The sequence below is a fragment of the Helianthus annuus genome, chromosome 10, assembly GCF_002127325.2.
Source record: "Helianthus annuus cultivar XRQ/B chromosome 10, HanXRQr2.0-SUNRISE, whole genome shotgun sequence".
In the NCBI taxonomy this organism is placed as follows: Eukaryota; Viridiplantae; Streptophyta; class Magnoliopsida; order Asterales; family Asteraceae; genus Helianthus; species Helianthus annuus.
In genome coordinates this window covers 76,126,356-76,154,160 of record NC_035442.2, presented here as the reverse complement: position 1 = coordinate 76,154,160, position 27,805 = coordinate 76,126,356, and the positions used below count along the sequence as shown (strand labels likewise).

At 36.3% G+C, this 27,805-nt stretch overlaps 2 protein-coding genes and 1 long non-coding RNA gene across 3 annotated transcripts; 2 read left to right on the top strand and 1 right to left on the bottom strand.

Moving 5' to 3' along the window:
- Positions 1-12,546: 12,546 nt before the first annotated feature.
- LOC110884847 (membrane steroid-binding protein 2) lies at positions 12,547-13,811 on the top strand. The gene is made up of 2 exons (XM_022132552.2): positions 12,547-12,967; positions 13,415-13,811. The coding sequence occupies exons 1-2, from the start codon at positions 12,675-12,677 to the stop codon at positions 13,653-13,655; spliced, it is 534 nt and encodes a 177-aa protein (XP_021988244.1). The 5' UTR covers positions 12,547-12,674; the 3' UTR covers positions 13,656-13,811.
- Positions 13,812-13,826: 15 nt separating this feature from the next.
- LOC110881601 (24-methylenesterol C-methyltransferase 3-like) lies at positions 13,827-15,071 on the bottom strand. The gene is made up of 2 exons (XM_022129815.2): positions 14,638-15,071; positions 13,827-14,533 (listed from the first exon to the last, which is right to left on the bottom strand). Exons 1-2 carry the CDS (start codon positions 14,851-14,853, stop codon positions 14,483-14,485), a joined length of 267 nt encoding a protein of 88 aa, XP_021985507.1. The 5' UTR covers positions 14,854-15,071; the 3' UTR covers positions 13,827-14,482.
- Positions 15,072-20,019: 4,948 nt separating this feature from the next.
- LOC110881602 lies at positions 20,020-24,374 on the top strand. Its single transcript, XR_002559812.2, has 6 exons — positions 20,020-20,351; positions 20,482-20,545; positions 20,722-20,851; positions 21,613-22,073; positions 22,353-22,857; positions 24,023-24,374. It is a non-coding gene; the product is annotated as an uncharacterized LOC110881602 (long non-coding RNA).
- Positions 24,375-27,805: the final 3,431 nt, after the last annotated feature.

The following is a 27,805-nucleotide window of genomic DNA, read 5'->3' as shown; positions in this document are numbered from 1 at the left end:
ATATTTCCTCCCGGTAACTTTTATCCGGGTGGGTTTCTTCTCTAATGCAACAGCACCGCTACCCGCGCTGAGAGAAAGAGGGGAAACATAGGCAGAAGGATCCGCTGGCAAGATGGGTAACAAAAACTGCTCCAAGTGTACCCTCAGTACATCTGGTTCCTTTTCGTCAAGCAAGCGGTCCGCGACCCTCAACGCAAGATGCCGTGGAGGATTAACAAAATCAAACAAGCTCCATTCCCCTATAATGTACATACATGTTATTTCCAAAATGGTAACACACATGATCAGCAAATCAAACGAATACCTGCATCATCCCTTCGAAAGGAGGGATATTGTTTGATGTCGCGCCACAGCAAACTCATTCCCGCCATCACCAGGGCTCCTTCTGGGATTACTGTACACTCGAAGGGGCGACCACACAACTTTGTATACAGGGCGTTAGAAACATACGCATCCTTAGAAGGACCATCATCCCTAACCTTGTCTTTTGGTCCTTTCTCCCTCCGGTGCATCTCGTCAGGGATCACAGACGCATCAATATAGAAAAATTTCTTTTTCCAATCCTTGTCTTTGGAACTGGTAGGAATATCCCTCAAACAGGACACATCGGTATCTCTTCGATCGATGGTGAAAAAAGGGGATTTCCACACAAGAACAAAGAAAGCCCTAAACACAATAAGTTCTGGAATATGGCCTAGGGCGACACAAGCAAACTCGAACTGCCGAAGTTCCACCAATCCAAGCGGATGCAGTTGGGAAATATGAATACGGTAATGGTCAAGCACCAATTTGCAAAACTTGGTAACGGGCAGTCGAAAATTACAAAAATTGAAGAAATCACTGAATAATGTGATTTTGCCCTCCTTTAACGGAAAGGCTGTGTCCGTTCTCGATGGCAACACAGGATTCCATTCAGTCCTGATGCCGTAATCTTGCACAAGGTTGTTGTATGATACAACCCCGCACTTGCAAAACAGGGCATTAGAGCTGCCGGAGACGGAGGAAGAAGATTCACCAGACTTAGAGGCCATTTTGTTGAAATAAGGAAGGGCAAGAAAAAGGTGTGAGGAAATGAAAATGGAATTTGAACCTCACAAATAGAGGTACTATTTATACACAAAGGTAACTTTTCAAATTCAAAAAGGCGAACGGACGGAAATACGTGTCAGAGCAGGGTAAATACAGTTGTCATCCCAATGATGACTTAACTGTCACATCCTATCTTGCCGCCGCCATTTTCTCATAACACATAACGGCACTTCACTAGATAAAATTAGCCCCAAATAGGATATACTAACTTTTCTTTCTCTTAGTCCGGTCTCATGAAATTCATTCCATAACTTCGGACTGGGGGGACATGACGAGGTATGACCCGCATCGGCTAACCTGACCCGGTCATTACCTATTATTTTATTATAAACGAATAATTATAAACGGTTATTCTAGAATATTCCATCTTCGCATGGAAGGTTACACAACCAAATCTTCAACTTTTAGGGAAGATCATGCGAATCCCTAACTTATCGGAGCCCATCCTAAGTTAAGGGAAACCCTAATAGTAAACTATAGATAGAGGTAAACATCTAAAGTATAGATCCATCTACTCTCATACTATTTCTCTCTCTCTATACACATTCTTTTACTCCCGAAACCGAGACTTATTCTCACGCCGGAGGGTGGTTACAGGAATAACCCCATTCCTGTAACGAGTCCTAACGGTGTTCTGTTTTACAGTTAAGCTGTTCGGATTGCCAGGTATTGAAGTCCTTGTTGGATACTACCGTGAAGGTTAGTGTTTCTTCAAATACCTAAACCTAAAGGCACAAATTGCAATCAAGCAAGCAAAATATCCCTAATGGTAAGAAATTCTAGAAAGTAGTGAAAAGCTAGAAAAACAGTTCAGATATTGCAAATAAAGTGCCAAAAATAAGTCCCCGACAACGGCGCCAAAAACTTGTTGTGTGCGAATGTGTATGTTATTTCTGGCCAAGTTTTAAAAGATGGAATTACCTAAAAACTACACACAAACGACAAGTGTAGTGGACGTATATAGTAAAGCAAGGAAGACCGAGTTTTGAACCTAGGAACTTTAATTTAGCAACTCCAAAACTCGACCTAAACCGAATTAATAGCCTTAAATTGATTTAATTTTTAATTAGGTTTTTTTATTAATAGATAACCTAAATTATACTAACAAGAATGAAGACGGATATGAGAGCAAATAGTAAGCACGAGTGTAACTAGTAAAGATGAACAAACCACTTAGGCAAGACTTCTACGATTAACAATTACCAAGTTTTCTGATTTTAGACCGACTATCCTCTCGTTAGATAGGACAAATCCTATAGTAATTAGACAAGATGAATGTGACCCACACACAAAAGCCTAAAAACTGATCTTTGACACGCAATTAGATAGTGAATGAAGTGCTAGATTGAAACGACTCGACCTATCTAAACCGAATCACACAACTATAGACATGAAAAAGTAACACACTTTAACACCTTTTAATTGTGAAGCTAGTTTTACATTGATACACCGAAAACCTAGAATCACCTAGACGTGAATAAATAAAAAGACCCCGAGCTATCGGGTGTCTAAAACTACCAAAAAACGACTAAACAAATCCTAGCAATCCCAAATTATATTTCTATTCAATGGGAAATGGATGCACGCTTATGTCTATTGATTTTAATTGATTAAGTTACCTATATTATCTCTAATAATAGGGTTAAAACGAGAATTGGTCAGATTAACGAATTAACTAATGATTTTAAAGTACCTATGGTGAATTTCTTCTTTACAAACACATCAATAATGAAACCAATCAATAACAATCAACAAATAATAGAACACATGATCATAACCAGCAACAATCAAAACTATTTTAAATCAAACACATGAAACTTGGATAAAAAGTCAAACTGAAAGAAGTCACAACATACAATTAGTTCATCAAATCTAGGTAGCTCTAAATGTCTAGCCTCTGATCACGTTCAAAAACAGTAAATAATGATTAAAAGTCTGAAACATAATAATCATCAGAAATTATACAAGATAAAATCGAATAGTACGACTCACAGATTGCGAATACACGAAATCTTAATGCCCCTATTTCCTCTTATATGCCCTTCGTCTCCTTATATGCTCCTCATTCTTCAGATACTTATTGTAACATATAAAACTTTTTATAACCATAATGTAGTAAATACTATAAGTTTTACGACAAGTTATCATGGTGGATATTCTATGACTTTAAGGTGGGTTAATTTTCTTTTTATTTTTCTAAAAATAAAAATTGTATTAGGATATATCCCTATTTTTTCTAAGGGTTTATCTGCTTGGCATAATTTAAATATTTAAATATACATGTGAATACACAACAATTCTTTGAAAAAAACCGATTGAAAGAAGGAGATTAAGAAAAAACTTGAAGTAACAATTTTTTCAACTTTGATTTTCATCATAGTTCAACATCGTTTGGTATAAGTGTGTTTCGATAAGCTTCGGTGTGGACACGATGTATTTGGTGTGAAGACAATGGATTTGGTGTTATTCAGTTACTTGTGACGATTTGATGTGATGCAAAAGACAATTTTTGACAACTATTTTTAGTTTTGACATAATATAACAAAACTTATTGTGACAAAGGGATTTAGTCACAAACGGCTTTTTATTTGTAAAAGTTTTAGTGACAACAAGGGATATGGTGACAGAGTTTTTGTGACAATTATTTTTAATTGGTGAATTTTATTTGTGAAAGATTACATTTTTATATTGGTACCTTGATGAAAAGTTCGTGGAAAAAAAACAAGAAATGCTAAAGAAAAGGTTTGTGTGGACAAACATAGAATCGTTGATAGATCAATACAATAGATACAAGTCTTTGATTGATGAACTTCAATCAGTGGGTGTTGAAGTTGAAAATTCATAAATTATGAACACGTTTCTAAATTCGCAACCATCTGTATGGCCTCTTTTAGCTACAACCATCCTAAGACAAGAAAATATGAAAACTATTTTGAAGGGGTATTGTTTCAAATTCATATTATTTAACTTTAAATAATTAAAACACTATACAACAACAGATAATATATAAAAAATAAAGGGTGAAATTTGAAAAATTATAAAAATGATATTTTCAAAAGGAAGATATAAAAAGTAAAAATGGGGATGCATTTAGCCAATCCCATTCAAGAGTGCTGGTGGTATAGTAGTAGGTTGTAAGGCTGGAGGGTGTGGGGGCGCCACCCAAGCCAGCTGGGCTTCTATAGCGCACCACGACGCTATCCGACCATACCCCCGGCGCTATGCCGGGGCCCCATACAACCTTCGCCAAGATGATAACGGGCTGGAAACGCGTTGAATGAGGAAGAACGGTTAAAATAACCGTTGTAAAACGGTCGATTATTTAAAAAAAACCTTTTTTTATTTTATTATATATATTAACCTATCCTAAACTAAAAAACTCACCAATCACAACCAAAACACACACTAATTACAACTAAAACACACACCAATCACAACTAAAAATGTCTTCTTCGAGCTCCTCATCCGATGGTGTTCTTGACGATATGGTTATCGCCATGATGCGGGAGGCGATTAATTATTTGCGAGAAGAAGCCAAATCCTCTGCATCGCGTACCAGACATGACATGGGGCTCCATCCACACCCTGCGATTAATTATGTAGTGTTTTTATTTTTTTTAATGAAATTATGTTTTGTTTTTATTCTCTAGTTAAAAAATAAATAATTAAATAAATAAATAATTAGGTAATCATGACATGGGGCTCCATCCACACCCTGCAATTTAAAGGGGGGGCATGATGTAACACCCCAGTGTTTCGAAAGTCAAAGTCAAGATTGAAGTCAAAGGAAGAAAAGATTGCTAATTGCGATCTGTCTCTCCTTGCTCAATTCTTGTTTTGACTTCTTTGACTTATAGTTAGTCTATTTTATGTGCTACGTTAGTTGTATTATGTGGAGTAATTATTATAATCGCAACAATCGACGAATGTTTATCGCTATGAATCGTTTTACGGCTGTGAATAGTAGGAAATAACAATGCGATAAAGTCAATTAAACGCTAATCAAACTAATCTAATCAACATCACGCTCGCAACTCGAATTACGCATTTTGGTGATTATTATACGTGTGTGTGTGCCATATGTGTTACTTGTGCATGTTTATTTATGTTATGTGTGGTAATCAATCAAATCACAATCGAACTCAATCGCAATCGAATCGCAAACGCTAAGCGAATACGAAATAAGGATGATTGTATGTTGAAATAGTGGTTGGGATTAAAAGTAAATTGATTAGGAAACTCTATCGCATCGCAACACTCACAATCGAAATCGAAATAGCAAAACTCGTCACACCGAACACTCGAACCAGGCGACTGATCGATCAGGCAACCAGCCGATCGACCAGCCGTCCGCCCGGACTACCGTCCGATCGGACAGGCTGTCCGATCGAGCTGCCTGGCCGATCGGCCAGCTCTTTCCACTTTTGGAACTCTATAAATACCCCTGTCACTTTCATTGTTTCCACTTTTCGAAACTCTGTGACCGAACAGCTCGTGCTCCTCACCTTTTCTCAGATTTCTCTCGATTCCGGTAAGATCTCGTCCTAAATCTTGTACTTTCTTGACCTACACGAACTCCTACATCTTTCTATCTTTTGAATCTTAAATTTTAACCATGAAATCACCAAGATTTAAGGTGTTCTAAGATGACATCATCATGTGTTCTTGAAGAACTTCATGTTTTGGCCTCAATCCACCAAAAACAACTTAGATCTAACCGATTTCCACATAAACTAACAAAGATCTTTCATAGATCTAAACATATTCACAAAGAAAAGGATTGAAAGATGGTTATCCAACTTTCTTTCAACTCTTTTACACTCAATGCACTCAAAACCGATAGAAGCAGAGCTTGTGCCGACATACTACTCATTCTCGTGGTGGTGTGGCTCAAGATCTGGATTCTATCCACGAGGTTCACCGATTTCGGGTTAAACATGGAACCCGTCACGAAAAGTTAACTGACCGGATTTGGGTGGTTCCTGTCCGATCAGGAGCACCGAGTAGTGACAAGGTTACTGTTGTTTTGCACATTAGCAAAATGCCTCGATAAAACGACAAACAATCAAAACAACTAAGTGTAAGACGACCAGGACGACCAGGACGAGGTGCCGTCCAATCGGACTGCTGTCTGAACGGACATACACCCGAACGACCGGTCAGCTGAACGGCTTGCACCTTGGGACCCACACTTAACCATTTTGCCAATCTATGGAGTTTGAGTGTTGAACGAATCGCTGTCCGATCGGACCACCATCCGATCGAACTGCCGTCCGTACCATGAAACACTTAAGCTTCCACACTCAAACAATTTTCAACATACTAGGAATGCCACCCGATCGAACTGCTTTCCGATCGAGTGACAACCTGCTGTGAACTTGTTCTCGCTAAGGTACCCAGCCGAACGGGTTGCCGGCCGATCGAACGACCGTCCGATCGACTGACCTGAAAGGTAGAGACACTTCAATGTTTCAAATGCCACAACAAAAACTTCAAAAGTCAAACCATCATACACAAACACATCCTTCCCAAAGGAAGAAACAATCCACTCGAACGGCCATCCAAACTGACAACCGTCCGACCGGACTATCACTCGCACGATCGGCTGTCCGATCGGACTACCAACCGATCGACCAGCTGTTCGACCCACCAACACTTGTTTTCGTTTTACGCGTCACTTATCGTTATGCTATCGAACTATTCAAGCTAACCTTACTCTCAAGCGCTCCCTTCAATCCATCAACCGCTGTGAGTATACTCGATCCCTTTTTGCTTTACGCACTTTTGGGTGTTACATACATTACTTATACAAATCACAGTCGAACACACTACGCAAGACTTTAAACGCTAACCGTTACCGCATGTTATACGTGACTTAATGAATGCTTGTTTGTTATGTTTACACATGGAATGCTGTCTATCTGCCTTAACGACGATAGTACTATAGTTTGGACTCAGCACCCGTTCACTCGGGGGTTGTTAAGGACAATTACTTGCATGGATTACAATGGTGATTATGTATTGCGAACTGCTTTAGGCAGTCGACCTGTGGTCATTGGTATCGATGGATTCATGTCGATAACTAACATGCATCGTTTACCTCCGTGTACGTGTTGGTTATGCGTAAACTATTTCGAACTCTATATGCTATTCTCAAACTTGTATGCTCGCCTTTACACTATGTGTATTAACTTTATTTTAACGTATGTGACAGGTGTTTAGGATGCTTCTCTGCTAGGAAAGCGAGGCTAGAATAAGGTGTTAGGGGTATCGGATCAGAGTAGGCTCGAGCGGAAGCGGAACAAACACACACACACACTAGCAGAAAATAAAGAACACGTGAATTTACGTGGTCCGGTCAAGGTGACCTACGTCCACGGGTTGCAACTAGGGTTTTACTTTTATTAGATGCTCACAACTGTTTTCAGAATGACACAGATTACAATTACATCATAGGTATTTATAGAACAAGATTAGGGTTTCCTACTTGGTCAACAAGTTAACTAAGTGGGCCTAATAACTAGGACCGGCTAACCCTAACTAGGGTAGGCTAACCTTAATTAGGGCCGGCTACCCTAAAGCCTATGAACCCAACAATCTCCCACTTGGAGGCTTTGCATAGTCCACAAAGTGCATCCAAGAAACCCATCACCAGTAACTTCAGTAATCTTTACGTTCAAGTCTTCCCAGCCTCCAGTTCCAAGAACAAGCTAAGACTTCAGTCACATCCAAGCTACCTAGTTGCAACCACACCTCTCATCAAGTAACTGAGAGACCAATTGAAGCTCCCACAAGCTCCAACCCAACAGTCTTATCAGACCCATTCTCTATCTCAACTGGCTTGCACGATCCACCAGCTCCAGAGATACACCGAGAATTAATACCACTCTCCACATTTTGCAAACTATTTCCAGGAGAGCTTTTTTCTTCAGTCGGAATCTTCGTCTTCAAAACCCAACGGTTCTTTGTGATTGTACCCGGAACACGACCCATGCTCCCACTATCACCAAATCCCCTGACTGGCTTAAACTTAGACCCCCGACCACATTCAACTGACATCCCCAAAGCACCAGGATTCAAGTTTGCAAATTGAGCCCTCTTCCGCTTACTAGATTCAGTGAACCAGACTTTATGTTGTACAGGGATGGCTACTCCCTCAACAGGTATCTCAACTAGATACAACGATCCTTGTCTCCTCCCACAGGCAACAACAAGATTTCCATGAATCACCTTCCACTTCCCATCACCAAACTTAACATCTAGTCCCTATTTATCCAGTTGACTAACAGAAATAAGTTTCTTCGTTAAACCTGGAATTACCCTGACGTTCTTTAAGTTCCATGTAGTGCCCAGTGGAGTCTTCAGATTGACATCTCCCATACCCGTAACATTAAGAACATGACCGTTAGCTAATCGTACCTTTCCAAAGTCTCCTTTTTTCAGATTCACCATCGTCTCCCCGCTGTGCATGGCGTGAAACGAAGAACCAGAATCCATAGCCCAAGAATCTATAGACTCTTCACAGCAAACCAGTACGTCACCGTCAGATTCATCTGACACAGCACTGTTTACATGCTGCTTACCATCCTCTTTCTTAGGATCAGGACACTCATTTTTAACATGCCCCTTTTCACCACAGTTCCAGCACCTCATATTCTTCCCAGCTTTAGACAAGCTTTTCCCACGACTCCCACTGCTTCTGTTTTTACCTCTTCCCCTACTAACACTGAGCATACCAGAAGTAAATCCTCCACTAGTGTTCCTCCGGCGAACGTCTTCACCCAAAACACTATCCCAGACCCAATCAAACTTCAAATTTCCAGTTCCAGCAGTTTCAGTGACCGTTGTCACAAATCCTGACCAACTATCAGGTAAGGAAGATAACAAAACCACAGCCTGAGTGTCATCATCCAACTTCATGCCCACAGTTACTAACCTGGACAAAATTGAATTGACCTTGTTAATGTGATCAGCAACTGAACTGCCTTCGTTCATTCTCATATTAAACAGTTCCCTCATCAAGAACACCCTATTACCGACAGATGGCTTCTCATACATATTTGACAGAGCTTCTAACATATCACGAGCAGTTGTTTCTTTCATGATATTAAATGCAACGCTCCTCGTCAAAGCCAATGTAATTTTACCTCTTGCCTTTTTGTCCTTTGAGTTCCAAATTGCCTCGGCAGCTTTATCCATTCCAGCAGGTTTTTCTTCCAGTATCACATCCAAATCGCATTCACCAAGCAACGCCTCTATTTGCATTCTCCACCATGCAAAATCAGTACCATTGAACTTCTCGATTCGGAACTTCCCGTCTTCTGCCATAGCAAACGAGAAAACCAGAAAAAACCATAAGGAACCAAGCAACCGAAACCCGAGCAACTTTCAATAAACCAGAAACCCAAAGTACCCGAACCAGCGACTTCTCTTGCAAACCCGAGCGTAAAATCAGCGAATAACCAGGGTTCAAGAACCGAAACCCTAATCGCCAAACACCTTAAACCACCAGATCTGCAACAGCAAACCCTACAGCGCAAACCCTAGACCTTACGAGCCGTAACCAGAGAATAGGTACGGGCCGTAAACAAGTCAGCGGCGACGGCAGCAACAGCAGATCAAGATCTCTCGTCCAGCTCTCTCCTTCTCCTGCGATAACCGTGTGAACCGTGTATTTTACTGAACCTTTGGCTCTGATACCACTTGTTAGGGGTATCGGATCAGAGTAGGCTTGAGCGGAAGCGGAACAAACACACACACACACACACTAGCAGAAAATAAAGAACACGTGAATTTACGTGGTTCGGTCAAGGTGACCTACGTCCACGGGTTGTAACTAGGGTTTTACTTTTATTAGATGCTCACAACTGTTTTCAGAATGACACAGATTACAATTACATCATAGGTATTTATAGAACAAGATTAGGGTTTCCTACTTGGTCAACAAGTTAACTAAATGGGCCTAATAACTAGGGCCGGCTAACCCTAACTAGGGTAGGCTAACCTTAATTAGGGCCGACTACCCTAAAGCCTACGAACCCAACATAAGGTCCTAGAGGCCAACAAATAGTTGTCTGTACAAATGAAATCTGAGTTGTCGGAATAGAACTATTTGCCTAGATTTTGTCTGTAATAATTGTACTATCTTTTATGACATGGTATGGGACATATTGTTTTAAGTAATTGATAAATATAATTATTATGGAAACTTCTGGACAATCTGTTTCGCTCAGTGCCATGCCCCGATGTTTCCGCCATCGGTTGGGGTGTGACACATGATAAAACCCCTGTGTTGACATGATGCTGACGTGAAGCTTAGGCTAGAGGGTATGTTGATGGTCCTCCAAGGGAAGATGATCCGCCACGTAGGCGCCACGTCATAGTCCTCCCAAGGATGGTCCATCTCACGAAACTAGAGGGTATGGAGGATGGTCCTAGATGATCCTACCCCACCACTTTTATGTTTTTTATTTTTTTAATCTTCTACTTTTTTTTTTAATATTTAACAAATAAAATAACAAAATAATTTCATTAATATTAAAAACCATTACATAAACTTAAAAAAAATAAACTTAAAAAAAACCATAAACTTAAAAAAAATCCTAATATATTAAAATAAGCTACTAGTCTTCGTCCTCCATGTCGTCGGCGGGTTCGTTTTGAGCGTTGTTCCAAATGTACTCCACCAAGTCCGCTTGTAGGTTATGATGTGTGTACTCGTTACGTAGAGCGAACATGTTCAAATCTTGTTGTTCCCCACTAACTGGAACAGAATTTACAGTAGACGCGTTTTCGTCGTACTCGCATATCGCTCTACCTTCGTCTTCAATGATCATGTTATGAAGGATGATACAAGCGTACATAATGTGTCGTAACCTCTTTGGTGTAGCCGAACGTGCTGGATGTTCAATGATTTGCCATTTTTTTTTGTAGAACACCAAAAGCCCGTTCAATATCTTTTCTCGCACCCTCTTGAAACTTTGCAAATTTTTTTCTTTTTTCGTCTGTCGGGTGCGAAATAGTTTTAACGATTGTCGAGTACGTTGGGTATGATCCATCGGCTAGGTAGTAACCTCGCCTGTATTCTACCCCCAAAACCGTAAAACTTGTGTTTGGACATGTACCCGCCACTACATCGTCAAATATCTGTGACTGGTATATGATGTTAAGGTCATTGAGCGAACCAGGTAGACCAAAAAAAGCATGCCAGATCCAGAGATCCTGTGACGCAACAACCTCTAGAATAATAGTCGGATGTCCATGATCTCCCCTAGTATACTGACCTTGCCAAGCAACTGGGCAGTTCTGCCACGGCCAGTGCATGCAATCGATGCTCCCGAGCATTCCTGGGAAACCATGTCTCTGTTCGTGTGCTTGATATAATTTTTGAACGTCGTTTGCGTTCGGTCTCCGCAGGTATCTCTTGCTATACAATTTGACAACCCATTCGCAAAACTTGTGCAAACATAGACGTGCGGTTCTTTCAGACATCCTTATATACTCGTCTAATGTATCGGGTGCGTAACCGTATGCCAGTTGGCGAATGGCCGATGTACATTTTTGTAAATTACTGAAACCCCTTTGCCCCCTAGCGTCGTTTCGCAGTGTAAAAAACGGATCAGACTGGGCCATGTCGCCAGCGATACGTAAAAAAAGTGCACGACTCATGCGGAACCGACGTCGAAAAATCTCGGCTGGGTACACGAGTTCGTCGGCAAAATAATCGGCTACTAGTTTAGCGTGGGCGGCTATAAATTTAAAACGAAACATAAATGAAATTAATTATAAAATACATTTTCAAATCTATATAAAACATAAGGAAAAAATAGTAAAGTACCTTCTTTGTCTCGGTTTAATTTTGCTCGTCTAGTTAGCCGTTGGGACGACACTTCATCACCCGCCATGAAGACTTGAGCCGCGTTCATAATCATGTTGTGCATAATTGCATCCTCTTCCGTAGATGATGAATACCACGTAGACGAAGAAGATGAAGAAATGGAAGAAATGGAAGAAGGTGAAACCATGGTAATTTTTTAGAGAGATATGGGGTGGTAGTGGGTAAAAAATGGTATAAAAATTGATGAGTTTTTATTAAAAGGGAAGAAGGGTTATAAAATGTGAGAGAGATATGAGATTTTAGTTGGCGAAAAGCTGTAAAAAATGGTGTAAAAGAGGTGACTATGGATAGTGAAATGGGTATTTTTTTAAAATATAACCGTTGCTTTTTGAATTAAATTAGAATTTATTTTTTTTTATTTGAACGGTAACATGTGAATGGGGGCCTACATTAATTGCATCGTCGCCAACAGCAACAACTCGATGGATAGGACGGGACGAGAGGGCCGGGATGGTGTGCCGGCGTGGCCGGAGCTCGACGAGGTGAGAGACGATCCCCATACCCTATAACCTTAGGTGTGACGTGATAAAATCCCATGGGACTCCAACCACACCCTAACCCTAGAGAGCCTAACAAGTAAAAAGGTTGGTGTTGACATCAAACAATACTCGCCACCTACTAGTAGCAACCATACCTACTTCTGCCAAAAGGGGTTGGTTTATTTCACAAGAAAAACAAAAATCTGTGTATGGCGTTATACACAACGATTACGGATGCAATCACTGAATACAGCGGACTATCGCCGACGGCCTTCTTCACCATATCGGCGATGATGGTTGTCGTCTATAAGATCGTATCCACGATGTTCGTCGCAGCAGATGACTACGTGGCCGTCAAGCGTGAGCAGCAATTCACCCTGCGTGAACCGGTGCAAATTGGAAGCATCACGGAGGAGGAATTGAGACCGTACAACGGTTCAGATCCGAATAAACCCTTGTTGATGGCTATCAAAGGAAAGATCTATGATGTTTCTCGCTCCAGGTTATTACTTTACTTTTCTTAATTTAGGAAAGATCTTGTTGATGGTTTTTTTTTTTTTTTTTTTTTTTAATGTATTTGGGGTTAATGAGGGGATGAAATTGTTTTCCTTATCTAAGTGGTGTTAATTTGGGATCCATTCTTTTGTTTTTGTTTGTTAATTTAGGGGTTTATTTTGGTGTTAATTTAGCCCACTGGTATCTTGGTCTGTTAAAAGGGTGCCCCTTCTAGGCTCCGAGTCCTCCTGTGAAGTAGAAATAGAAGTAGATTAGATAGGTGTGTGAGTTGCGGTTTAAAAAAGGATGGTGTAAAATTACCTCCTCTAATTTCACTAAAGAGTTAAAGCACACAACTTTCATAGTCTACATTGGATACTTTGCTTTATGATCACCACACCACTTTGCTCAAACAAGATGCCATACTAACTGATACTTTAAACAAATGTTTCAGGATGTTCTATGGTCCTGGTGGACCATATGCATTATTTGCTGGTCGTGATGCTAGCCGAGCCCTAGCTTTGATGTCATTCGAGCCTTCTGACCTAACCGGGGATATCAGCGGTCTTGGTGCATCCGAGCTTGAAGTGTTGGAAGACTGGGAGGCTAAATTTGAGGAGAAGTATGTGAAGGTTGGGGAGTTGGTCTCAGAAAGACCATCAACGACGACTGAGGACGAGACTAAAGAGGATTAGGATCCAGTTGATGATGATGATTACATTATAGTTTATGATGTTTAAACATGTGAGAATATAATTTGTGTGTATTTAGAGATTAATGGCCCTTCAAAACACATACGTTAGTTATGTTATTTCCTAAAATTTTATTATACTTCTCTCAAGTTTAGCTCATGGTGACAGATCTTTCATTGTGATAATAAGTTGAGTCAAGTCTGAACTAGTCTAAAGCGCAGCTTTGCTTGTTTAGCTTATGCATGCACATATAGAGCCTCCGCTCTACACCTAGAACTCGAGATAAGCTCATTAATAAATTTCAAGCTTAAACTTTCCTTAGGGGCTCTGCTAGTATATTACCTATTAAATATTTTCTTCATACAAATCTATAAATATTTTACATCATTTATGGTTATATTTTATCGTATATATCTATAGTAATCATAATTTTATATAGAGTAAATTACAAGTTGTCTTTATGTTTATACCAAATCGCAGGCGCCGTCTTTTAGCGCAAAAGTTGACAAGTTTCGTACTTAATGTTCCAAAATCTTGCATGTTATGTCCTTTAGGCCAAACCCAGTTAGATTTTATTTAAGTTTGGTTATGTGTCTTACACATGAGTGCATTGTTGTCATTTCATCTCTTCAGGGACTATTGTGTAAAACAACTTATGTTTAGGGCTAGTTTGTAATAATTTGAAAAATCAAAGAAATATAATATGTTTCTCTGTATCTCTTTACCTCTCTATCTCTCTACTGTCAACAACCACCACAAGCCACCACCCTCCACCATTTTTCACATCACCATCACACCACGACTGAAACCACCTGCGACCTCCCTAGCCCTCATAAACCACACCTAGTCCTCTCACTTCCCCCAATCTTCACCCATCTAGTCTGCAACACCAACTCATGCCCAAACTCATCATAAATTAACTCCAATATATGTGTAATTTAGCCAAACATTCGTCGTTAAAAAAGTTAAAAAAAAAAATAATAACCTGATACTCATTAATGGTAATTCCAGTGACATTACACCCAGAATAAGACGCAATCGCACGCATCGGACCACCAACACCGCAACCAGCGTCATGAATCTTTTGTCCAGCCTTCACTCCAATCAGATCTACAGCCATCTGTTCATGAATTCTGCTCGATTCAAGGTTCGATTTGCCTTTAATCGCCGGAGAAAAGTGAAACGATTGTCCCCGCCCCATTCATAAATGTTGGTGACAAGGTTGTAGAACGTGTCGACAAAAGCGTGAACGTTTTTGGATTGTTCGATCTGTTTGGGGCGCCGTTGTAGGTTTCTTTGACCTTAGAACGGTGGATGGAGTCGCCGGTGAGGTGGACGACGTGTTTGCCCTTTTGCACGTGCGAACTCCGATGGTTCCCCTACATCATCTTCATTCGGATTGTTCGATGTGTTTGGGGCGGTGGAAAGAAGGACAGTACTGGTTGTAGGTTTTTTTAAGCCTTTTTTAATCGATTAAGTAAAAAGACAACAATGCCCATATTTAACAAAAAAATCTAACTGGGTTTGGACTAAAGGACATAACGTGCAAGATTTTAGAACATTAAGTACAAAACTTGTCAACTTTTGCGCTAAGGGACAACGCCTGAAATTTGGTGTAAACATAAAAGATAAAACTTGTAATTTACTCTTTTATATATAATAGCATTTATTATAAAAAAATTTATGTTATTACATTTATATAAATAACATGATTGTATAGGCCCGCGACCTAGTCAGACTTTGAATGTGAATCTTGGGTTCAAGCTCGCTTATCAACGTGAACTTCAAACCAAGCTGGAGCTCGTTTAAGTCATACTCATTTGTTATTAAAGGAATACTTTATTTTTTATATGAAAATACATACTATACAAATATATTAATTGTGTTATTGTAATGAATTATCGACCTTGTAAGGAGGCTTAGAGGTTCAAATTACGTGACACGTACGTGTTTTGTTAAAAAAAGGGTATATAGTCGTTTAATCAAAACCATCAAATCATCTCTCTCTCATCTTTAAAGTCTCTTTTTAAAGTCATTTCAATTTCCCTCTCTTCACATTTTTGAAACTCTCAAACTTTTGTCTTTTGTAAAAAAAGTTTTTACAAAAAAAAATTTGTAAAAAAATTTTGGTAAAAAAGTTTTCAAAAAAAAAGTTAAAACCGTAAAATTTTTTTTGTAAAAAACGTAAAATATTTAAAAAACGTGTGTATAAAGAAAAGTTTTTGTAAAATTTTTTTTTGTAAAATAAAAGGTAAAACCATAAAAAAGTTTTCGTATAAATTTTTGTTCTTTGTTAAAAAAAACTTGTAAATTTTTTTTTAAAGTTTTTTTGTAAAAAAAAAGTCTAAAACCGTAAAAAAAGTTTTCGTAAAAAAAGTTTAAAACTGTAAAAAAAAGTTTAAAAATGTGTGTGTAAAAAAACGGCACGTAAATACGGAGCGAAAAAAACGGCGCGTAAAAGAAAAACAGCACGTAAAAAACGGGGTGTAAAAAACGGCGCATAAAAACGGGGCGTAAAAAACGGCTCGTAAAAAAACCGGGTGATAAAACGACGCGTAAATACGGGGCGTGAATACGGGGGCGTAAAACGACGCGTAAAAACGGCGCGTAAAACCGGGCGTAAAAAAACGGCGCGTAAAACCGGGCGTAAAAACGACACGTAAAAAACCGGCTCGTAAAAACGTTTTTTGTAAAAAAAATCCTGACAAAAATTATTTTTTGTAAAAAAATCAGATTTTAAAATGTTTTTTAATTAAAAGATCTGATTTTAATAATAAAACAATTAATTTAATAAGACAAAAAAGTAATAAAAAACAATATATACAATAAGACAAAATAAAGCAAATTTACTAAACTGCCCATTTAACATTAAAATATTAAAAATAGAATAAGACAATAAGAATTTAATATTATTTTTATAACTTTTAATCTAATCCATCCATCTTCAAAGATCAATGGTTGGAAAGTGCTTATCGTGGTTCTCTTAACTGAGGGTGGTTTTCATTTTAACGGTCCCCTATATATATATATATATATATATATATATATATATATATATATATATATATATATATATATATATATATATATATATATATATATATATATATATATATAGGGAGCCGCTAGTTGTAAAAAAAATCATGGTGAACGCCCACCCGTGGGGTGTAGTTCTCGCGGTTCTTACAACTCGAGGTGGTTCTCATTCTAGCAGCCCCCTATATATATATATATATATATATATATATATATATATATATATATATATATATATATATATATATATATAGGGTAGGGATATGGTAAAAAGTGTCTAAAATGTAAGAAGGGTAAGAAGTGTTTTAAACCATTGGATATTTGATCTAATGGTTGAGATCAATAGGGCATAAAAATGTAAATTGTGTTTTAATTAGAGGGACCTTATGTAAAATTGAAGGGCAATAGTGTCTTTTTCAATGTTTGAAATATGGTAACCATATCATACACGACCAAAACCTCCTACATTCACTCATTTTTACTTAAATATAAGAATTAATGATTCACCTTAATTGTAGGAGGTGTTTGGTTATATATTCGTCATACATTATCATAAAGAGAACTGTAATCAGATTCATGGCGTGGTGTTTTAACACAACTGGATAAAATTGACTATGATTCAAGTCATGATGTTTTATCTGGAGACATTGTTCATGGCGTGGTGTTTTAAACATCTATGATTCAAGTCATGGTGTTTTATCTGGAGACATTGTTCATGGCGTGGTGTTTTAAACATCTATGATTCAAGTCATGGTGTTTTATCTGGAGACATTGTTCATGGCGTGGTGTTTTAAACATCTATGATTCAAGTCATGGTGTTTTATCTGGAGACATTGTTCATGGCGTGGTGTTTTATCAAAACAAAACATTCCCAGATTTTAAAACACCATGACTATGATTCAAGTCATGGTGTTTTATCTGGAGACATTGTTCATGGCGTGGTGTTTTAAACATCTATGATTCAAGTCATAGATAAAACACCACGCCATGAACAATGTCTCCAGATAAAACACCATGACTTGAATCATAGTCAATGTCTCTAGTTTTTTTTAAAACACCACGCCATGAACAATGTATGATTCAAGTCATAGATAAAACACCACGCCATGAACAATGTCTCCAGATAAAACACCATAACTTGAATCATAGTCAATGTCTCCAGTTTTTTAAAACACCACGCCATGAACAATGTATGATTAAAAGATGTTGCGATTAAAAGATGATGAAGAATATAAAACAATCAGATGTATAATGTTTCCTAGATGTATAATGTTTCCTAAAATTTCTCCTAATTCAAAATTCGATTCAAACCTTAAAAAACTCATCGGCAGTTTTTTTTTTGGCAGTTATTCTTGGAAATCAATTAAATGATAAAAATGTCAAATTACTAATATACCCTTTTGAATTAATTAGGATAAAAGACACTTGTCATTCCCAAATTATTTCTCACACTTCTCACAAAAGTCTCACTTTTTACAGGATCCTCTACCTATATATATAACTTTAACTTTGGTTGGTCCACATGGCATAACGACAAAACAATGGCAGTAGAACTTAAGGGCCGCGGCGGAACTCGACTGTATCGAGAAAGACGAACGACAACATTGTATGTTTCGATCTAAACACGTTCCGGCGACGGCGGTAGCCACCACTGGTGGTTGCTGGTTCCGACCGCCACACCCCTCTCCACCATAAAGATCCGCATCGCCTCCTTCTTGACGTTCCATCACTAAATTGTAGATCCACGTTCGATGATGCTTCGAGACCTGTGCCACCGCCTGAAACCCTTGGTTAGTAAACCATAAGGTAGTGATGACGGCCAGCTGTGAAGAAGATCATGGTAGTCGGTCATTGAGATCGAAACATAGATTATGTGCATATACACAAAAAATAAACACATATATTAAAAAACAACTTATACAAAATATTATACCATAAGACTATGTGCATATACACAATGTACATACACAACGTACAATGTAGTGTAACACACATCTATACTATATAATAAAAGAAACTTGTTTTGGGACACTTGTCATTCTCTCATTTAATTGATTAAAATTAATAATAATAATAATAATATTTAATCTAAATTAATACAAATTTTTATTATTAATAATATTTAATCAAATCTAAAACCTAATCTAATACAAATTTTTATTATCAATAATATTTAATCAAATCTAATAAGAATTCATAGTTAATAAATTCAACTTATCTATGTAATCTTAAATATTCTGATTGGTTAAGTATTATGGGTTGAATGGAAGCTTAAATTATCGACAAGTTGAAAAAATTACATTTTTATGAAAATTGATATTAACTTTCAAATAATTAAAAAAAAATCCACCTAACATCACAAATGTTTCTATTAAATTCGATTAATTAATTTGTTCAACAATCACTATTATCTTTATCATTCAGTACGGTTAACCGATTTATCATCATATAACCTCCCACCTATTCAATCATATGATTTTTCAATCTTATATTAAATAAATAAATAAAGATTAATATTCAATCTTATCCTACTTTAAATATAAAAAAATCTGTTAGTTCAGATTAATATTCAATCTTATCCTACTTTAAATATAAAAAAATCCGTTAGTTTTTTTAAATATATTTTTTTATTATTTGGTATATAAAATCATATTTATTCAACCCATGTAATATACGGGGATTTTTAAAAATATAACTTTTTTATTATTTGGTAAACAATATTACATTTATTCAACCCGTGTAATACAATGGTTTTAAAGATATAATTTTTTTTTATTATTTGGTATATAATATTATATTTATTCAACCCGTACAATACATATGGTTCTTATAGATATAACTTATTTTATTATTTAATATATAAAATTACATTTCTTCAACCCGTGCAATAAAGGAGGCTTTTAAAAAGATAATGTTTTATTATTTGGCATATAAAATTTATTTATTCAACTCGTGTAATACACGGGGTTATAACCTAGTTTTGTCTAAGACATTGTCATTGAGATGGAAACATAGATGTTATTGTTTCAACATCTTAATATAATAAGAAAAAATTGCATAGCGAATTAACGATGGAGTGGTGCAGCGGTGCAATTGACTTGCTATAAACAATCTATTATCTATTATATATAATAAATGTGTTAATTTTTGCTGATGTGTCAAGCTAGGAGGCCTCTAAATTTTGTTTTTTGGCGGGAAAATCCTGTCCACTTTTCTTTGGACGCGGGATCCGGATTAATTCGGGTCGGAATATGGGTCAAGCATGATGGATAATGGATCCTTTATATTTCCTTTTTCCTCTTTCTTCTCACAACCCTAAAGAAACATGAAGTTGAAGAAACCCTAGATCGGCCGCACAAGTTGTTCCTCTCCTAATCATGGCAATTCTCCATCTTCACTTCGCCATCCCTTCATCATCTTCAATGGCGGCCAGAAACACACTCCTCAAGTACTGGCGTGACACCCATTCTTCAATCTGGCCAGAACGTGACACCAGTTCTTCTATCTTTATCCCCTCAAAACCCTATCATAATCGTTCTTCAGTATTGTGCATACGAAGGTAACAGAGAAGATGTTCAAACCTTCGCCACTGGAGATTCTTCACCATCGGCCACTGCTAACGGCGGCGGCACCACCGAAGAGTTCAGTGATTCCAAGTCACAGGTATCTCTGATTTTGTTTGATTTTTCTCAATTACCGCTAGGTTATTAGCCGATCGTGTTCTAGGATTGTAGATAAACGTTCATGAATAAAAACCTATCTTTTCGTTGTTTTTTTAATTACTTCTTCGTAGGTGATTGTTTGTTTCGATTTCGTAAGTGATTTGGGGATGAGTCCGAGTATGGTCCAAGAAAATGGTACGATTTTTTATCTCTGTTTTTTGCGTTTGAAGTTTATCAGATCCCAATCGAGTATCATTTCTATTATCTCTGTTGTGATTTTTGTATGTAATTTGATGTATTGCACAAAATTTTTAATTTGGTTTGTTAGGTTTGCAATTTTAGTGATGATTGTATTTAAAATTTTGAAACAGAAAGTTAAATGCGTAAGATAGGGTTGTCTCTGAGTAGTCAAAAAATTTGAGGACATCACCAATAACATGGGTAACTGTTTGAATTCTTCTTCCGCTAAAGTGGACGCCACACTCAACTCCAGAACATCCGGTAAACTTTCGATTTTCTTGAAATCATTGATGCAGTTTTATGTTTCATGTTTCTGTTTTTTCTTGATTTTAGATTGGGATTAGAGGTTTGGAATTGGAATTGAAGCTTTTTTGGTTTAAATTGAGTCGTTGTTTCCTCAATTTTAGTTTTAATTTGATGGAATTGTGGTATCTGGATGCTGGTTCAGGTCAAAATTTGTTGACTTTTGAACAATTTTGGTTTTAATTTTATGAATTGGGGAAATTGAAAACATTTTGTTCCCGATTTTGCAATTATTATTATGTGTTTTGACTTTCGAGTCTACTTGAAAGAATTTAAGCTAAGAATAATTGGTGAATAATATTTTTTATGTATTCAAATCTTCGATTACAATGAAATTTAATGACAAAACATTAATAACTATGGATGAGATCGGTACTGGTACCGGACCGGAACTGCTATCGTACTACATAGTACTAATACCGAAATTTAGCTCAAACTGAAACCAAACACCGTACCATATATTTTCAGTCGGTACCGGTACAGTACAATAGCGTTAAAAGTCCAGAACCGGTACGATACCACATAGTAGTACTAATACTGAAATTGAGCTAAACTTAAAACCAAATACTGTACCGTTTATGTTTGGTCGGTACGATTTCTTATCCCTGTTAATAACTATAGTGATGTTCAAACCAGATACACAGAGTTAAATATAAATGATAAATCAAATAATAATAATTACACTAAATAATACTGACAAGTTATGTCTAAACTAGCAGGGATGTCGAAAGTTGGCAGCAAAATCAGTTCGTCGTCCGGCCCATTCAGCACGACGATTTCAACGTACAGTGGTGGAAGCAGCAGTATAGATAGTGTTAGTACACCACGATCCGAAGGAGAGGTATTATCATCTTCAAACTTGAAGCCCTTCTCCTTCATGGAGTTAAAGAACACCATGTGAAACTTTAGACCCGACAGTCTGCTAGGCGAAGGAGGGTTCGGGTATGTTTTCAAAGGGTGGATTGATGAACTCACTCATTTGGCTACGAAGCCAGGGTCTGGAATGGCGATTGCTGTCAAAAAGCTTAAACCGGAAGGTTTTCAAGGCCATCACCAATAGAGGTAAGTTATTTGAGGACGTCACAAATATCATTTACACATTGTATCATTTGTTGGCTTAGGTGGTGCTCAGTCGGTTGTCTCTGAGTAGTCAAAAAATTTGAGGACATCACCAATAGAGGTAAGTTATTCTCATGTTTATCTCTATTGTACATGAAGTATTTTTGGTTTTAGTCTTCTTAAATTGTTTTGTATCAATTATAAGTGATGAGAATCCATCTATGATACATTACTTTGAAGCCTCTGTATGAACTAAATGATATTTATCATGGTTCAGTCTGGTGTTTCTTATTCCTTCTATTATAATCGCCATCGATTCTTAAGAAATTGTATCATAAAGATCTTTGTTAGAGATGATGTATAAAAGAAGTAATGTACTTTTCTTCACAATTTATCACAGGTTGTTGGCATGAAGAGGATGTAGCCCTTTTTGTTGGAAAGCGGATCGATTCTAAGTATTTAGCTGCAAATTTTTCTTGCATATGTGTCTCAAAATCTCAAGTTTGGCTCGTGTTAGGTATATGCATTGGTTTTAAAAAAATGGAGGTATGAAATTAATATTTTAAGTGTTTCTTATCTTATGGTTTCAAACAACATATTTTTTGTTTTTTTTTCTCTTTATGGGGTAAATAAAATAAACCAGTTACTTAATAACACCCGATTCCTTTAAATAAAATAGGAGAACATATGCAACTTTTTTTTACTTATATAAGGATGTATCAAAAATCAACCTAAAAATCATTGATGTCGAAATCAGTCACTGACTCGAAAACAAAGTTGCAGGGCTGGATACAACCTTTTTAGTGAAAATACGTAGGCTTTTATCACATATAAACCTTTGTTTTTTAGACTAACAAAATTTATGTGTGCAGAATGGGCCCAAGTACTTTGACAAGGTGAACGTGGTAAGTGTTGGTTCTCTTAAAATCCAAACTTCATATGTCCAAATTGTGCACACTTAATTTATGAAGGAAATCCATGTGGACATTTTCATTTTGCTCAGCAAAATATAAGATTCACAATAGATGGCAGGGCCGTCTCTGGGAAGTTGGGAATTCTCTTAGGCCCTGTGCGAGTAGAAAAATGGGGCCCCTAAAGCCCTAAATATAAACTTGTATATAAAAAGAAGTTGTTATAGGAGGATAATGAGCCGAAAGTAAATACGTTATTGTTTTACTATTTTTAGTTTAGTTTTAAATTTTAATTATTGATTATAAAAACTGAAACCTTAAAAACAGTTTTGAGGGCTTGTATGTGTATGCTTCGAACATTTACAAATACGAATGTCATATTTAAAAAAAAAAAATAAACACTGTCATGAAATATCATAGAATATGTTGCATTTGTCATATTTAAAAAAAATAAACACTTTCATGAAATATCATAGAATATGTTACATTTAAATGAACCTGAGATGTTTTAATTAAATGTTTGGTTTTTTTAAAGCCTAACTGAAACATGGAGGCATAGAGAAAAGTAAAGCAAAAGAAAAGCCAAGGAATATAAGTCAGCTAGGATAGGTTTATAAAGCCCAATTAAAAAATAATTCAGCAGGAAAAAAATATATTATTGATTCTTGAAAGGGTCGAACCAATAATCCCTACTTTCATTTCCAAGCGAATTATCCACCGGATTACATAGGCATTTTGTAAGTACACATTTTCTTTAACTTTTATCAGTACTGTATATAAAGTTTTTAAATTATTTTGGGCCCCAAAGGGTTATGGGCCCTGTGCGGTGGCACGTCTCGCACAGGCCCAAAACCGGCCATGATAGATGGCTAGCATGTAATCACTGTAGATCCTCATTACGATATTGGGGCATCAGGTATATGAATATTCCATGAAGTAAAATTTAGTAGACCACTTTTTTAGTAAAGACTTGTGGAGGACAATGAGTAGTTATTGCAAAAGTCATTTTTAGGTACCTCGGTTGTAAAAAGCATTCAAAAGATGTCAATCAACTATGATGGGGCTTTGATTGCTGTTGATTTGGATAGTTTATAAATTTTAAGATGACTAAGGTTTTTATCTAAAGAGATGATTAATTTTTTTATTGATTATATTGTAGTCTTGAACAAAGGATGGGGCTTTGATTGCTGTTGCAACCAGTGCTATAGTGGGTAAAGATTGGAAAATTGGGGTTTTGAAACACTAGATAGTTGCAACTCAGGGTATTTGGATAGAAGACGGTCGTCAACGGGTTCCTTTGCATGAATTTTGTCTGTTGGAGTTTCGGTTACAGAATGAAGGGATTACTCCTTGAAACATACTAAAGGAGATTGTATGGAACAAAGATACAGAGGTTACACAGGTATGTGGTGTTGTTTATACGAAATCATGTTTTTTTTTCAGTGGAAATGTTGTGTTTTGAACCTGCAAACGCATGGTTAACAGACTTAGAAGTTACCCGTTGTATTGTACTTCGTGATTCTTAAACACTTGGGTTTGGGGTGTATTTGATGTGGATTCGAAAGGTTGTTATGTGATATTAAATTGTCATAATCAGATAATAATCTCTAATAAATAATTTTCATTGATAATTGTTACCATTAATTTCTATTATTGTTGCTTTTGATTGTAATTTAAATTTTCCTACCCGGGTATCTACCCGGGGAATAACCTAGTTAATAAATATACAGCCAAATGACATATTTGCTGTAAACAATTAATATACAGCTTAATGATATACTAAGATAAAATTTATTGTTTCAGAACAAGTTCTTGGTGTAATATCCACTTGATATATTCTATAAGTAGTTTAGATATTCTTCATCATATTTTATTTTATTTATTAGAATAATGAACAAAAAATGTAAACCTTAGCCAAAATAAAATACGACTTTGTAAACTCATTAAATGGGGTAAAATTTAGTACTCCAATCATAGGTAGAGGATCTTGTACATTAATTCAGAAGTGTAAGAAGTGTGAGAAGTATATTATAACACTATATATAACACTATATAAACACCGTATAACAATATGTAACACCATATAACACCATGTAACACTATATAACAAATATAACACTATAGTTTGTCTGATAGCATGTCTGTGATAGATGTATAGTGTTATATATTTTTATATAGTGTCAGTGTTACATAGTGTTATATGGTGTTATATGGTGTTACATAGTGTTATACGGTGTTTATATGGTGTTATATAGTGTTATAATACACTTCTCACACTTCTCAATTAATGTACACTATCCCTACCCTGTAATCATAAAATACATTCATGGAGTAAAATTTAGTATATGTAATCATAAAATACATTCATACTATATCTTTTCTCAAAATTTTGAAATATATTTATATGTTTATATATATAATATCTATGCTTCCGAGTTCCGACCAAACATGAGCGTAGTTTATATATATATATATATATATATATATATATATATATATATATAATATGCTTCTGACCGAACATCGGCATATAAATGTTGACTGGATTAAATCGGTATTATCAGAATTGATATTCGTTTTTATGTTTTTCAATCAATAACACATATTGTTTTTGGTATATTATGACTTTATTCTTTTGGGTTTTTTATTGCAAGTGTAGATAACAACCAAATTTCCGCTAACCCAATGCGAACTGCGGGTAATTTCGCTAGTTAATATTAGTTAATAATATGATGAATAGTATTATGAATCATGAAAATACAAGTTTTTAAAGCAAGTTTCGTTTTGTTTTCTCTGAGCCACATAATTTTCATTATAAACATTTTAATAATATAATTAATTTTATACGTATCTTTTTCTCTTAAATTTATTATAATACAGTGTTTTATGGAATTTCAAATATACCGTTGTAACGTATTTATTTTTTTTTTCAAAGTTTTACAAGACCAAGTCGGGTCATATATAACTGATTTTTAATTTTTTATTTTTAATACAGTTTCGTTTTTCCTTTACAACTTTTCATATATCATGTTATATCAAATATAGCAGTGCGACATTTCAACTTGTTCGTTTCTCACACTTTTACATGGTACGTCACAACACCTTTTACAAGTTATTGAAAGTCATCAAAGCAACGTCGATGTTTATTCTTCTGATGAAAGCACGTATGATAACATCCCGCCGCACCACGTAGGGCTGGCATATCGGGTCAACCCGATCTGTTAAGACACGAACACGAAACCTGTAAACATGAACACGACACGAAATCTTATCGTGTCAGATTTTCCAAACATGAACACGAACCTGTTAATAAACAGGTTACAGGAAATGACCTGTTAAGACACGAAAATGTTGCCAACATATCATATGACTTGTTTAAGCCACAAACACGACCTGTTAAGACCCGAACACGACCTGTTAAGACACGAACATGACCTATTATTCCATATTTGAAATTAGCAATTAAGGAACCTGTTTAATGAAAATTTAGTCGCCAAAGGTTCACAAAAGTCATAAAAATGCATAAGCACATAATGTCTTAACAAACTTAAAACGAAATCCATAAAAGTCTAATCATAACATCCAAATAGTTTCAAAATTCAAGTTCCCATATGCCTTTCTTTCTCAAGATCTTCAATTCCAAACATTCAAACCTATAAAAGTTGAACCAACAACATACCGGTGTTTTGCCCTTCTTTTTCCCCACTTTATTTTGTGAATCGCTCATGACTTCAATATATAAATAGAAAAATAATGTTCAATCAGTAACTATATCCAAAAAACAACTTAAGAAACAAACTAAATAAATGATGTTTAATCAGTAACTGTTGAATCAATCATATAACACCTAGTATAACACATATCTAAACAAATTGTTTCAGTTTCTGTTTCTTACTTCGTGAATCAATCATATAACACTTAGTATAACACATATGTAAACAAATTGTTTCAATTTCTGTTTCTATGTTTCTGTTTCTTACTTCGTGAATCAATCATATAACACTTAGTATAACACATATCTAAACAAATTGTTTCAGTTTCTGTTTCTATGTTTCTGTTTCTTACTTCGTGAATCAATCAGTAAGACAGTAACTATATCCAAAAAAAAAAAAAAATTTAAGAAACAAATCTAAATAAATGATATTTAATCAGTAAGACAGTAACTGTTGAATCAATCATATAACACTTAGTATAATACATATCTAAACAAATCTAATTAAATGATGTTTAATCAGTAACTGTTGAATCTAAGCAGAAACATAACTCATAACAACAGATGAACAGAACAGAGCGATGACACAGATAGTGACTGAATATTTAACTTACCTGAATAGCTTGCCGGCGGACAACAGACGAACATAACGATGAACGGAATGGGCGAACGGCGATGGTTGTCGTCGTCTCGTCGATGCTGAATGATGAATAGAACAGATGAGAATCTTGTCGACAAGGTGAATGATGAGTAGTTGAATGATGATGCTGAACGATGAACGGAACAGGCGAACGACGATGGTTGTGGTGTTCGTCGATGACGGCTGCTGGAGAGTTTCTTTTAGGGTTCAGACTTTGCACTTTGGAGCGTGAATTGAAGAATGAATTTCAAAATTAGGACTCTAGGTATGCCACCCACCCCGCGTCTCATGAAATACATGATATATATTTTTTTAATTAAAATTCTTAGCATGTCATTAACGGGTCTTAACAGGTTAACGGGTTTTAACCTGTTTTGACACGAAATTTAAACAGGTCTTATCGTGTCAACCTGTTTAGACACGAAACCTGTTAACTTCGTGTAGATTCGTATCGTGTTATCGTGTTCGTGTCAGAATTGTCAGCCCTAGCACCACACATCGTTTTAATCTGTTTACCTAAAAAATGTCTAAATAGTAATATTAAAAATTGTCTCTTACTCTCTTATAATCATTGCATAATTCTTCTGCCT

What these genes read in the sequence shown, in the direction of transcription:
- LOC110881601 (XM_022129815.2), bottom strand. Translation starts at nt 14,853, where the DNA reads ATGGGGCGGGGACAATCGTTTCACTTTTCTCCGGCGATTAAAGGCAAA. An exon ending in TTACCATTAATGAGTATCAG is followed by an intron (nt 14,534 to 14,637) that starts GTTATTATTTTT and finishes TTGGTGTTGCAG; the next exon opens with ACTAGATGGGTGAAGATTGG.
- LOC110884847 (XM_022132552.2), top strand. Translation starts at nt 12,675, where the DNA reads ATGGCGTTATACACAACGATTACGGATGCAATCACTGAATACAGCGGA. An exon ending in TATGATGTTTCTCGCTCCAG is followed by an intron (nt 12,968 to 13,414) that starts GTTATTACTTTA and finishes CAAATGTTTCAG; the next exon opens with GATGTTCTATGGTCCTGGTG.